At 42.4% G+C, this 14,261-nt stretch overlaps 3 protein-coding genes across 3 annotated transcripts; 2 read left to right on the top strand and 1 right to left on the bottom strand.

Moving 5' to 3' along the window:
* Positions 1-166: 166 nt before the first annotated feature.
* Positions 167-1,779, top strand: N7481_002343 (uncharacterized protein; the record flags this gene model as incomplete). Its single annotated transcript, XM_057261562.1, has 7 exons — positions 167-218; positions 270-391; positions 467-600; positions 660-787; positions 839-1,496; positions 1,559-1,645; positions 1,704-1,779. The coding sequence occupies 7 exons, from the start codon at positions 167-169 to the stop codon at positions 1,777-1,779; spliced, it is 1,257 nt and encodes a 418-aa protein (XP_057126494.1).
* Positions 1,780-2,158: 379 nt separating this feature from the next.
* N7481_002342 (GMC family oxidoreductase) lies at positions 2,159-4,098 on the bottom strand (the record flags this gene model as incomplete). Its single annotated transcript, XM_057261561.1, has 4 exons — positions 2,159-3,108; positions 3,186-3,398; positions 3,489-3,899; positions 4,068-4,098. The coding sequence occupies 4 exons, from the start codon at positions 4,096-4,098 to the stop codon at positions 2,159-2,161; spliced, it is 1,605 nt and encodes a 534-aa protein (XP_057126493.1).
* A 666-nt stretch (positions 4,099-4,764) lies between these two features.
* N7481_002341 (uncharacterized protein) lies at positions 4,765-6,150 on the top strand (the record flags this gene model as incomplete). Its single annotated transcript, XM_057261560.1, has 5 exons — positions 4,765-4,899; positions 4,957-5,183; positions 5,244-5,383; positions 5,440-5,648; positions 5,713-6,150. The coding sequence occupies 5 exons, from the start codon at positions 4,765-4,767 to the stop codon at positions 6,148-6,150; spliced, it is 1,149 nt and encodes a 382-aa protein (XP_057126492.1).
* Positions 6,151-14,261: the final 8,111 nt, after the last annotated feature.

Raw genomic sequence — 14,261 nt, 5'->3', positions numbered from 1 at the left:
GTTAAGAAGTTCGAATTACTTGTCGACATGGTTCTATTTATGGCGCGATATTCATTGCGTGCTGGGGTCTACGTATTACTCCAATGTGAAATAACCCCCGCAGTATAAATATAAGTTCGACAAAATACTCCGAGACCATTAGATTCCAAGTTCACCGCTCAGAATAATGGGCAGCATAGCAACGAACCCCTTCCAAGACGTCCCTGCAGGGCGCGTAGGTAAAGTTAACCACTATCTTTTATCAATTTATATTGATCTAACAAGTTTAGAGAGCCTGCAAAAACTCGTTACTCTATTTCGCGAAGATAATGATCCGAAAAAGACCGATCTTCTTGTAGGGGTTTACAAAACTGATGAAGGAAAAGCTTATGTACAGCCCAGTGTAAAAGAGGTATGACGTTTGAATATGGATTGACTCAAGAGCAACGAAAACAGGAAAGAATATCAAATCTAAGTCTTAATACAGGCAAAGAGAAGATTGTTTCATGACAATGACTGGCATCACGAGTACCGTGCTTCTGCTTTGGGGTCGATCGGCTATAGAGCCTTAAGTAACAAGTTGCTCTTCGGCCCCGATAGCCGTCTTGTGCAAGAGAATAGGTAATTTGACCCTATATCCATCGACAATATTGGCGCAGAGTTTAATTATAATTATACAGAATCGTCACAGCGCAGACTCTAGGTGCAAGCGGGGGATGCCACGTTGGCGCGGTTTTTTTGAAGCTGCATTATGGTCCCTGGAAAAACATAGACGCTCCTGAGATCTTTCTTCCAGGCGATACATGGTGTAGGTTGCCCTTGAACTACCACCCTGAGAATCATACTGACTGAAATTTAGTGAACCATCCATTTGTCTTCCAATCCGCAGGAATTAAGCCAAGTTTTCTCCCTTATTTTTCCAGCAAAACGAACAAATTCGATTTTGAGGCATTCTCAGCGGCCGTGTTGTCGCTACCACCTCATTCTGTTGTTCTTTTGCAGTCAGGAGCCCAGAACCCCACTGGATGCGATCCTTCTCCGGAACAGTGGCGAGCTTTATCATCCATATTTCTTCAACGTGGTCATCTGGCCTTTTTTGATGCTGCGTACCCCGGATTTGCATCGGGAGACATCGATGAAGATCTTGAAGGTGTCCGCCTTTTCGCCGATCTGGAAATACCGCTTATTTTTGTTTCGACGTATGGAAAATGCTTCGGGTTATACAGCGAGCGCGTTGGAATACTCTCCATTCTTGTGCCAAGTGAGGAAGTCGGGAGAAGAATTGAGACTCAACTGCGACTTCTCGCACGAGCAGAGAGCGGGGCACCTCCCGACTTTGGGTCGAAGATAGTCGAAACAGTTCTATCGGATGGCGATCTTGAGCGCCGTTGGCGAGAGGAAGTGCGTGGCATGGCGATCGGACTCAAAAGCCGTCGTCGGGCTCTTAGAGAAGCATTGGAGAGTCTGAAAACCCCAGGGGACTGGCAGCACCTTACTGATCAGAATGGAATGTTCTCGTGAGTGACTTTCTGCAAAAACGGACCGCAAGAGAGTTCTGATACTGATCCTTTTTGTTCAGTTACCTTGGTCTGTCCAAGGAACAAGTTGATATTTTGCAGAAAAGGTATCACGTTTATGTCCAAGACTCGGGAAGAATATCTATTGCGTATGTCTAAAAAACCCCTTGGAGAATGGCAATTATTCTAACGTATTCTTATTTTTAGAGGACTTAACCGCTTCAACATCGACTATACTGCTTCCAGTATCAGCGCTGCTGTTAAAGAGACGAGTTCGATTTGAACCTGTACTCGCATGCGACTGCCTAAGTACTAGTCTAATTGATGATCTGGATTCTTGAAACGCGCATGCGGTCGCGCAGAATATCCATACTTCTCTCCTGAGGTTTGAATAAAGCGTCTGAAATAGCGCATTCAAGTTCATATTTATTAAACTGTTCTTCTGAGATTTTGGTCGCCTTTTACTTCGCTTTCTACTTTTGAATGTTATGCTATGTCATGGGAAAGAATTCATGACTCTTTGAGGCTCGTTTCTGATATCTTGAAATATCAAATAAAAATAAGATACGTAAGGGGCTCATATGAACAAAATATAGACCCCAAAAACCGGTCATTGTGGTTATCGTAGGTTGGTTATTTAGCGAGCAGCAAACATCTTGTATCTAGGTCAGACCATACTCCTTGATCAACTTCTCAGCGCATGTTGCGCCGGTAACATATGCTACTGCTTGGACATGGGCGTTGACCAATACTGGCACAACACCCATATCAGCTATCCGCAGGTTGTCAATACCAATAACCTTGAAGTCCGGATCAACAACGGCATCGGTATCGCCATTCTTGCCCATTTTAACGGTTCCTGTCATATGCCAGCTTGAAGAAATATTCTGTCGCCAGTATTCGAGTAAATCTTCATCCGACTCTCCCTTAGGCATGGCGAGCTCAGCGACATTGTCCTTCGTGTAGGATTCGTGCTTGGCAACGCGGAAAGAGTCTCGCAAAGCTTCAATCGCAAGCCGACGATCGAACGGGTGGGCGAGGAATTTCGGGTTGAAAAGGAGCGGAGCATCGGGGTCTGACGACTGTAAAGTGACTTCTCCACGAGTCTGCGCATTGAACAAGAAGACAAGCAGGCAAGAATAATTTAAGGCCTCGGTCGGGAAGTCTGGAATGAACCAATGAATAGGGAAATGGGTAATGATTTCGTAGTGCGGCACGGTCTCTTGAAGGAGGTGTTTTTGCTCATCCGCTGGGAGTGCTCGGAACTCTGGCGTAGAAATGAGCTGCTCGGTAAGCTTGAACCAGCCAATACCCAATTCACAGGCGAACTTTGCCCACGGACCAGTTCCGCTCTCTTCCCATTCTTTTTTGGCAGCATTCATGGCAGATTGGGAGCCATAAAAAGCCTTCCGGTCCGTACTGGTATCAGTGCGAGTGTTGACCATTGGCACGAAGCAATGATCGCGCAGTCCTTGTCCCACAGCAGGCGTGTCTTGAACAATGTCGATATTATGTTGTTGTAATTGAGCAGCCGGGCCGATTCCCGAATGCATCAAGATGCGAGGGTCGTTGAGCGATCCCGCGGAAAGGATGACCTCTTTTGAAGCATAATCTATATGAATGCCGGATTAGAATACGGGGATAGAATTTGATAGGAGCAGACTTGGAAATCAAATATGCTGGACTCACATTTCTGGCCGTTCGCCTCGACGCCCACGGCCTTTTTCCCTTCCAAAATCACACGCTGCACTGGGGCATCGGTTGCAATCGTCAAATTATTCTTGTCGCCAGCGACAAGATCCTCTGCTGTCGATCGCAAACCTTGATGAGCCGAGTTGATCAGCACCGACATTCCAATGGGGTTACCAGAGTTATGGTCGGGGTTCAGGGGAACCCAGCTTCCTCGAAAACATCCAATAGTTCTGGCAAGTCTCTTTCCCATTCCCGTGCGAAGCCAACTTGAAGTGGGCCTTTATTGCCATGGTCATCTACCTTTGGGTTGGCGTATTTCTTGTCCATGCCCTTTCGGGATCTCTCCGTGAAAGGTTTCGAGATCCTTCAATCTCCTCTGGATATTTTGCCACCCAAAGTCCTCATCGTCAACAATGCGCGCCCATTCCTGATAGTCATCGCGTGCGCCGACACTGTAAACGCCAAAGTTGATGGCGCTTGATCCACCCATACAACGGCCGCGGCTATAGTCAATCTCGCGGTGATTGCAGTCTTCCTGTGGAGTAGTCTTAAAGCCCCAGTTCATGGATTGATTCTGGAAAGTGATCCATCGCTGCCCATCCACACGAAGACTCTTATCTTGTTTATTTTCACCTGCTTCCAGGAGGAGGACTTGAGGTTTTCCATTCGAGTTGGCAAGCTGAGCGGCGAGTGCACTACCAGCTGGACCACCTAGGAGTGAAGAAAAGTCAGCACTGGCATAGCGGGGTCAAATCTCCAATGGGGAGGGGGAGTTCCAAGGTTTCGTATTCCCACCCGTCGGAGCTTATCTTATTTTCAGGGACATTGGGAAAGGCATTCGGAAAGAAGTGGAAACCTTCTTCAAAGGCTATTACTCACTTCCGACAATAATAAAATCGAATGTAGACATCTTGAGCGGAGAAAATTAAATCAATAGTAACGACGAAGCAATAAGGCTAGTTGGGGTCAAACCTACGACTTCTCCATCTAGCTGGGGGAGATAGAAATATATACTTTAGCCTTCCTGTTAGTGACGTGTCAACGGAGATGAACCGACTTCGCGTGGCCCGTTGGGGATCTTAGTCGAAGTTTGAGCCCCTGAGCTGCAGCCCCTGGGATTTAACTGTCGGTCAACTGTCCGTAGCGAAGGAAAGTGGATGGTTCAGGCAAAACACCCCCACCATGAAGCCTTATTCGACAACGTGCTGGCACTTGGCGGGCCGACACGAGCTCCGCTTCCCCTGTTGATGTGGATCCGGTGGCGCGACAGCTGTGGAAATATGATGATCTTGCTTTTAATGAATAGTTTGGTCTGCCAATGACAGGATGGCAGTAAAAATAAATTTTACGTACGGAGTACTGTTCCTTGTAATCCGTATCCGTAAGCGTCTCCAATGAATCGATTTTAGACTAGCGGGATGGTGATCCCCAAACGGACGGAATGGATCCGTGAAGATCCTGTTTTGATCTTTCGGCAGTCACATTTTCTTTTTATTGTTCCTTTGATCTTTGCTCCTCTCACCTTGACCTCTCTCATTCTCCTACGTCTAAGACTCCTCATCGAGGAACCGTGATAATGGGAGGCAATGTCGAGTCATGGGTATTGCTTTCTATAGCCCTGTTCACAATCATCGTCCGTATATTTGTACGATGGAAGCTCGTTGGACCGTCCCATTTCCAGCTCGATGACTATCTCATGCCGTTAGCGGGGGTATGTTCCCGTTCCCGTCTCCTTTTACCTTGTTCGCGCTAAGACAATCCTGCACAGGTAGTTTTCATCTTGGAGACAGTAGCGGCGTACCTCGTCGTTGCCAATTACGAAGGCTTGACAAATAGCTACATGACAAACGGGGAGCGAGAAAATATCGATCCTTCATCCAGGGAGTGGTATAATAGGGTTGCTGGTTCGAAAATTCAGATAATCGGTTGGTCGCTATACACGGCAATTCTGTGGCTGGTCAAAATTAGCCTGGCAGTCTTTTATTCTCGATTAACGTACGACTCACACCAGACGTTCGATTATGCTAGAGAAGAAATATGCTGATCAATTTACAGTACGGGTCTTCAAAGTCTGCCCACACGTGTCCGAATCGCCTATGTAATCTTGGGTGTGACGTGGATCGCAACCCAGCTATCTCTTCTTTTATCATGCCAACCCTTCCATGCATTTTGGCAGGTAGCCCCAAATCCCGGCAGTAAGTATTAATCTCAGAATCAGTAACAAGCACACTTCTCACTGTTTAATACGCAGAATATTGCCAACCAACGAACTCCCCAGTATACGTTTTGGTCGTCATGATACTCAACATCGCTACTGATATCTATCTCCTTTCAATTCCTTTACCTCTTCTTTGGACGGTCAATATCAGCTTGAAGCGCAAGATTCCTCTCATGGCATTATTCTCCGGGGCTGCATTCGTCATCACAGCATCCATTATTCGAGGGGTTACCATTATGAGTGTGAGTTCTCCTATGAAACGCGGTTTCGCCTTCGAAGACACACTTTCTGACAAAGGTCGTACAGTCGGGCCCGAATGGTGCGGCATCGGGGTCTCAATGGGCTTGCCGCGAAACATTCGTTTCAATTATTGTTTCTAACCTACCCATCATCCAACCACTTCTTCGAAAGGGATTCAAGAAGATCGGTCTTGCTTCCTTCTTCAGTTCCTCGAACAAACCATCAGGTCAATCTTACCCGCTCTCAGGCTTGAAGACCTTGACGAATCGCGGTGACCGTGACACCAAGAAGGGTAAAGGCAGTGCGGCTGCACCGTCACACATGCAGGTTTCGGCGTGGGGAAGTGACGAGCATATTCTTACAGAACCAGAGCACTCTTCGAAGGACATCACGGTAGTCTCAGAGACGGTTGTGCAGAGTGAGCCATGGAACTGGGAAGGACCTGGTGGTGCGCATTCGACTACACCACCAAAGGAATGGAGAGGCCAGTTACCTGACCGGTGAATGACGGCGGTCAATTGTGATGCAGTTGCATGTGAAGAACTTATGAAGAGGGATAACAGGACTCCAAAAGTACTATAGTTAATATCAATTCCGCAGATTTTGCGCTACCAATTTACCTTTTTGCCAGGGCATTTTCAATACCACGCGAAGTTGATGTTGTAACTATAGTGTATGCTTTTGTAACAGTCAGGCCGTTTTGAGCTTAACTTAAAAAGCTAGATCCGATTTACCTAATTTTTGGACTGTCTGAGATTATTGTATTTCCCAAATGAACAAAGTGGGATCTCATTCGGAGTCTCCAATCTCTGCTTTAGTACAATCCGATGTCACAGGCATCTGGGCACGACCTCGATCATCAAGTGTACTATCCATTGGCAGGTGCTTTCATGTTATTGCCTGAGATCTCAGGCCCCAGAATCTGACACCCGCATCTATATACTATATGGTCTTTCTCGATTACATCTGCTCATTCTTTGCTTTGTATTTTCGTTATTGCTACTAGTAGATCTCTGTAATTTATCTTCATATAAGTAGGCTGTTGACTACGGCGCAGATTAAGCTACAAAGTATTAATGCCTCCCCGACCTTGAAAATTCACATTACGTCCTTTGTATCTTAAGGAACAACGCTGAGACCGGCGACTGACAGTGTATTTTGGCCATTCTGAGCCGCCGGTGATAATGCAAACTTCTCTTCCTGCATTGTGTTTGCATCACATGTATTATCAGGTGCATATGCGCTGCCGTTGCCCGAGGAGTGAATGCAGGTAAGCTAATTAGCCAGATCATTCAATCGAGATACGACATAGCAAGTCAAGATAGTGTATAATCGCCAGCCCTCGTATAAATAACGCGTTTTCTTTATAGGTCCGGCTTTTCACGAGATGTTGCTTCTACCTACGTACCGGATTTCCCATCCAAAGTCTTGGCTTTCCCCTTCCGTTTTAGTGCTCAGTGAGCGCCGCTTTTGCTCACTGAGTAGATCTGAGCACGTCTCAGAGCGCGCTGAGCGGATCAGTGATCATTACGTGACTACTCTGAGCTGCTCTTTGATCCCTCTGATCTGCTCAGTGAGTCTGATCTGAGCACTCTGATTTACTCTCTGAGCATTGCTTATATGAGAGCCAGCGGTCTGACTAAAAGTAACTCAATAAAACGCAACGCGCTACCCCTCACAAAAGTCCCTCGCTATTTTTAGAATGTCTCAAATAGGCCATCAAAAAAAAGGTACGTATCATAAACAGCCGCAAACTTGCGTAGCAAGATTAGCTCCTGGGAGCAAACGTACCGAGTAGTTCACCTCATTATCCTATGAATAAAATTCTGGCTACAGTCTGTAAGCTCCTGGGAACAACTCATTAAGTTTTCTTAGTATGCTGCTTCCTGCAGAAGTCAATGGCCAGAGAGCTAGAGAGCCAATTTTCTAATTTTCCAATTAGATCTATATATATTTAAACCAGTTAACAGAGAAGTAGCTTGTAGTACTACAATGGCCTCCTTGTGGCTAAATGCTACTGACGAAGATAGTCTCGTAGGAAAATTAATCCTATAACTCTCCTGAGCCAAGATAGGGCGAGATTTCTTATAGCGGCCAATAAGCAGGCAAAAAGGCTATAGTACTTTGCTACTCCTAGGAGCTTGAATTTTGATTATTACCTTTACTTTCTTCTCCTACTCCTCTACAGATACAGATCACAGATCCTGGGAGCAAAGAGAATATAATAAGCCTCGTAATTATATTGAGGGCCTATGAAAAAGCTATGCTTCAGAAGCTATATTCAATGCGGGTGTTTACCTCAGTATCCTTAATTATGAATACTGAATATTTTAATTTTCTCCTTTGAATATAATGTATAAGTAGTTCAATATCGCCCCTCTCTATAGAATAAATCGAAACCTCTCCCTACCAGTGCTGTACTACTGTATCTGATTTTATTCAGTCTTTTGATTCGTAATTACTATATATCTCCTATAAGGTATTTAAAAATCAAACAAATATTATCCTTTAAAGTGCTTAGAGCGGTATGAATTAATCAGTATGGTTTCGGCAGAGAATAAAAGTGAGAATATTGATAGCTTTCGTTTTATTGATCTGTATGACTCTTGCTAATTTGTCTGTTAAAGTAGGTCCTAGGTATTATATAATTTTTAATCTTGATGCTACTATATATCTGTTCATTCAAGAAAAAATTAACAAAAGTGGCGGTGGCTTGGAACGTTTAGATTCTAAATCTACAGGAACCTTGGTTGCTACCTTGGTAGCCTGTATAGAAGAAACCGGGATACCAGAGCGTATCCTAGCGGAAAATAATTTAATTAAGCCTTAGGAAATAGGGTACAAGAGAGCGATTGATTGTGTGGAACCTTCGCTATAGGAGAGTGGAAAAAGGATAAGAGTTTTGTACCCCCTTCAGGGAGCTTTTAAAGATAATTAATCTATAAGCAAGAAACGAGGAAAAAGTCCTATCCTACCCTTAGAGAAGTAATCAGTCAGCAAAGAGCTGATCCTAAATATACGCTAATATTTGGAAATAATGATGAACTATCTTAATTCTGCAATACGAGGTATATTATCTGAGATAATACCAGAGATAAAGGCACTATTGTAACTTACGACTAAATTGCTGCTGCAGAAGCACAATATAGAGACTAAATAAATAGAATTAGGAGCAGATTTCGTAGAAGATACGGCTCCTAAATATAAGAAAACGGAATTTATCTTTAAGAAATATACTGATGAGAATGGTAAGCGCTACAGCTGAAAAGTCAGAAAAGGATTTCTGTAAGCCGCTTAGTGAAATTACCTAATAACAACTAAGACTGTTAAGATGAGAGGGAAAGAATTAATCTATATATTTATAGGGCTACTAAGAGTCAACAAGGTTGAATATGTATGGCCGGACAACTTTAATTAGTTCTTAAGGAAAGCATAAGTCTGGGCTTCTGTTTATCCTATTTACTGTTGGGCTGCCTTATATAGTACTGGTTTAGTATTTTACTTTGTATATAAGGTAATTAACACTGCCACAATAAATTACTTAAAGCTACATCAGTTAAGAATACATTACGTATCAATATATACGTAAATATCTGTATCTCTGTCAGTATGAAGACGTGTCAGTAATTATATTTACTAGTCAAAACACTGACGATCAAAGTAATACTCAAAGGCTACTAAGCATAAGTAATAACCAGGCTACAGGCTCAGAATATACTATTTGCAGTAATTGCACAATCTTATTTCATTAGATACCTGCCCATAAGCAGCTTGTCCAGCAAGGGGTAAAGGCTCATAACCAGGTCAGCACAAAGATATGACGAGTCCAAATTTAGCTGATTATTATTTGCAAAAATCCAATCCTGGGACTGTTTTTCTCCATCCAAAATAATACATACCGCAAGAAACCAATTTTTTTTTTAAGTTGCTCCGAGAAGATACAATAAGATTTTGGAGGTTGACAGGCCACTAAAAGAAGCTGCCCAAATACTGTTCGGTATCTGACGACTATGCTTAAGTATAAAAGGATCTCTTCTATAGAACCCAACCAGCCAATCTAATTCCTTCTCTGAGATTAATAGCTAATCTATATCAGAAAAGAAAATCAATTCATGATATGTTATCTAGATAAAGAGCTTGGAGTCATTACCAGAATCTCTGAAGCTCCTGGGAATCAAAAGAACCATCGATAAGACTTCTGATAGGTCTAGTTGAGTATGCTAATCTGCTCGCTGTATTCCACACAAAAATTCTTAAGAATAGATTTTCGAACGGGCCATAGAGCTAATAATAGACTCAAGTTACGAAGCAACCATACTGGATCACATACACAAGGCCCGTCTATCTGTAATAGCCACAGACAGGCTGAGTTGGTGAAGTTGAAGAATAAAAGAAAGATTATACTCTAGAAAGAGTACAGTAAGCTATCTTTAATTACTGTCATATCAGATATATACTAAATAAATCAAGAATAGACAAGATAAATCTAAACCACATACAGGATCACCTTTTCCTAGCACTAGCTTAATTAAAGGGTTCACCCTATAGTACTGCATATCGTAGGTATAGAACGACGTATTTACAAAGATAAAAAGCCTAACGGTTAGAAGTACTCATCTATACCAAGAAACTATTTTATAGACTTTAAAATAGAAAAACACCATATTAATTCGAAAAGTATAGAAATTTGATTTTTTCAGGTAATCCTCAGTATAAGTAAGATATTCTAAACTTTAATATAGTAGAGAGTGTACTTAAAAGAGAGTGCTTAAAAGAGGGTGCTCAAAAGAGGGTGCTCAAAAGAGGGTGCTCAAAAGAGGGTGCTCAAAAGAGGGTGCTCAAAAGAGGGTGCTCAAAAGAGGGTGCTCAAAAGAGGGTGCTCAAAAGTAGGTGCTTAAAAGAGGGTGCTTTTCAAGATGGTGCTTAAAAGATGGTGCTTAAAAGATGGTGCTTAAAAGAGGGTGCTTAAAAGAGGGTGCTTAAAAGAGGGTGCTTAAAAGAGGGTGCTTAAAAAGGCTAAATAGAATAAGTATACATTAAAGTCTTTAATAAGCATACCAAAGAAGCTGAACCCTAATAAATCTTTATATGTTAAAGAGAAAATACATACGCTAATTTAAAGAGGCTTTTAAATTATACAATATTTCTATTTTCTCTATCTGTTTTTAAGATATATAAAGCTATATTGTATACCACTAGGAGAACTACAGTTAATATTGTAGCCTATATGTCTTGCTAATACCTATAATTAATCTCTGATTACCCCCAATAAGTATATCGTAAACCGCCTAAATTTAGTCTCTGAGGCTATATTATCTTGTCTGTCTCTATTATCATTATTATATAAATCTACCTAGCTAGATCTTCAGAACTATAGGATATCAGAGTATAAGTAACAAGATAGGTATATACTCATTCGGTTAGCTTAATAACTAAAATAAATAAGCTGACTGAGGCAGAAATAACTAATTCGATAGGTATAATGCCAAAGTATATAATAAAAAAGTAACCATCGCTAAAATTTAAATTTACCGCCAAAGATATTCCTGACAAGGAGACTCTAACTGCTGAGAAAGGAACTAGAACAGATAGTACTTTTACGGATATAAACGGTACAGTGATATTTTATTTAGGTCTTTGGCTCCCCTTAAGTAAGGAAGTATTATTAGGAACAAGAGAAGAGGCCTACAATACTTTTAGTAATAATAATAATACTATTCCCGATAAGGACTAAATTCCTGATAATAGCCCTGGAGACTTAGATAATTACTTGGCTATAAATAAAGCGATAAGCCATTTTCAGGCAGAGTCTTATATAGTTACCTCTTTATATAAGCTTAAGAGTATATCTAAAATTAGCTTAGGCTCTAAGGGTATAGACACTATACCTGTTGTTCTTCTGCTTAATAATAATAGTTTAATTTCACCAACTGCTGGGAATATACTGTAGCTGCCCTTATCGCCAGAGAATTACCAGTTAGGCTTTAAGCAAAAAAATTCCCCCCCCTACTTAAAGTACAAACCAACAAAGTCTATAGGAATATCAGGGCTCGTATTAACAAAACAAGGGGTGATTTTCAGTTTGATGATACCTGCAAAAAAGATCATATATCTCAACTCCTATCTCTGCCTTACAATATGTATAATCTAGAGGCCATTTATGCAAACTATAAATTTTCTCGTTCCGGAGTATCTCTGTATGATCCCAGGCGAGATAGGCAGGATAGCCATTTTTCTTGCTATCCAGTTCTATCTGATCTTTCTTCGGTTGTAAAGGATAAGATTAAAAGAGTATGTAATAAAATACTGCAACCTGATTTTGCTGGATTTATAGCGAAACATATTCCAACGTTGCTTTTGAATAGGCTATGTCATTCCCATATTGATGCGATTCAGCCCCTAGTTGACCCTAGGCCTTCGAGCGACAACATTTAGAGTTATATAAGGGCGCTTTCTGCGGAAGGAGAAATACGCTACCTTAAGTCTAGGCTGGTTCAAATCATGCTCTATCTAAACTATATTGTAGAGCTCAACCGGCAAAGAAGCGCTGGATATCCTAGCGAGACTGCAAAAACAAATACCATAGAGATAGTTTCCGGGGCAAATTGCCTGCCAAAAGCAGCAGCAGTGAAAGCTCGCAAATATTTTCACCAGTACAAATTAATAGGGTAAGCGCTGGTGGTGGTATAGGTGCTTCCTAGGACATGGATTTTTCCTCCTGTGCAGTGAGAAAATGGGCAAGAAAGTGTTGAGTCTCTCCGTTTCATTTTGAGGCATACTTTTTATAATTAACGAGTCTGCAGAGATCAAAAAACTTTTTTGTTAGACGAATTCATTCTTTATATCTTGTCGAACCGCACGGATCTTTTAGCTTGTAGCAGCAAGTTCGACCATATGGCAGACTCTTTACTGGCCGGCCGCACAATGTCTGTCGATCTCAGTGAAAATGAAATCCGACAGTGGATCTGTGAGGCCAAGGATGCTGGCCCGAGCACTATTATCTGGGAAAGGTGGAATACCAACACCCTAGCAAGCAAGGCGTCGGAATTTCTTTTGGCTCACCCACCTATGGCGTCACTGTGAATTATTCTTGAAAATCGCTTTTTGTTAAAGTTGGTACTGTACTATGTAATTTACTAACGCAGAAATACCCGCGCAACTGTCGGAATATCTCCACATATGGAACAAGTTTTCTTGGCAGTGGGGCTAAATAATCACTCAAAGAGTGTTGGCGGTTGCACCATTTTCGGGAAGTACTGTATTGAGCTTCGAATTATTTGACTAGCGTTGTGCAGCTCAGATGGTTACTCTTAGATGATATGCCATACGTGGTAAGGTGTAAGAACATAAATTCCAGGGCATCTGATAATACTCGATTGAGTTTTCGTTCAGAATTCAGAATTCAGTACTGTACAGTAAGCGAAACTAGCATTGCCTCATTAAAACCCAAGCAATGCCAGTTCAATCCCTGTGTCGTCTTTGGCTTGAATCTTTGTATCAGTGGTTACCCAAAATTCATCTTACAAGCTTCCGTGCTCATCTATGTTGGTATATTCATCAAGAATGTAACGGCCATCATATAGGGCCAGCTCCTGGTTCAATTTTAAATCGCAAGAGCTGTCAATTAATCCAGTAGAGGTGCAATAGTGGATAGTCCAATCACGGCGCCGAAGCTCCTGAAGCTCCTCAATCTGGCGTAAGCTCCTGAGTGGGCCGCAGATGATTGAGAGTTTTCTGCTTGACGTTGAAGCAAAGGGCAAATAAACAGCCTCAGAAGTTATCAAGCATATCTCATGTGTCGCAAAACAATTGATCGGATTCTGGAGGATAAGAGAAGCCCCCGGGAGCTAGAGGATGACGAGAACCGGAAAATTGTCCCCAGTGAATACCATAATTAACTTGACGTCTTCTCAGAAATTAAATCAAACGAGATGCCGCCCTATCGAAAGGGTGTGGATCACCAGATCCTGCTCGATGGCACCCTTACCCCAGGATACTGCCCTTTGTATAAGCAATCATTTGAAGAACTGACTGTCTGCAAGGAGTATATTATAGAAAAGCTCTTACTTAGCTTTATCGAGCCTAGTTCAGCCCCATTCGCGTCTCCTGTGCTGATAGCCAGGATGCCGAATAGTAAGCTTCGCTTCTGCGTTGATTATCGAAAGTTGAACGCGCTCACCAAAAAGGACCGCTATCCCCTTCCCCTGATTAATGAATTACTGCAACGCCTTGGTCACGCTAAGATCTTTACGAAACTGGATATCCGACAAGGATTCCACTGCATACGCCTACATCCTGACGCAGAAGAGCTCTCGACCTTCCGAACACGATACGGGTCATTCAAATACAAGGTAATGCCGTTTGGAATGACCAACGCCCCCGCTACATTTCAGAGGTTCATTAATACTACGTTAGCTGACTATCTGGACGATTTCGCAACTGCTTACGTCGACGATATCCTCATCTATTCTGGGACAAGAGAAGAGCATGTGGAGCATGTCAGGAAGGTCCTCCAGCGTCTGCGAGAGGCAGGACTACAATCATCAATTGGAAAATGTGAATTTCCGTTGCGGAATTTTATCGGATACTGGGGTGGAGTGATCGTAGGTCGTTGG

Source organism: Penicillium waksmanii, assembly GCF_028829765.1.
Source record: "Penicillium waksmanii strain IBT 27052 chromosome Unknown utg000002l:1.0-3326099.0:1.0-3328782.0, whole genome shotgun sequence".
In the NCBI taxonomy this organism is placed as follows: Eukaryota; Fungi; Ascomycota; class Eurotiomycetes; order Eurotiales; family Aspergillaceae; genus Penicillium; species Penicillium waksmanii.
Note: the sequence above shows the minus strand (reverse complement) of the source record. Positions and strands in the feature narration are given on the sequence as shown.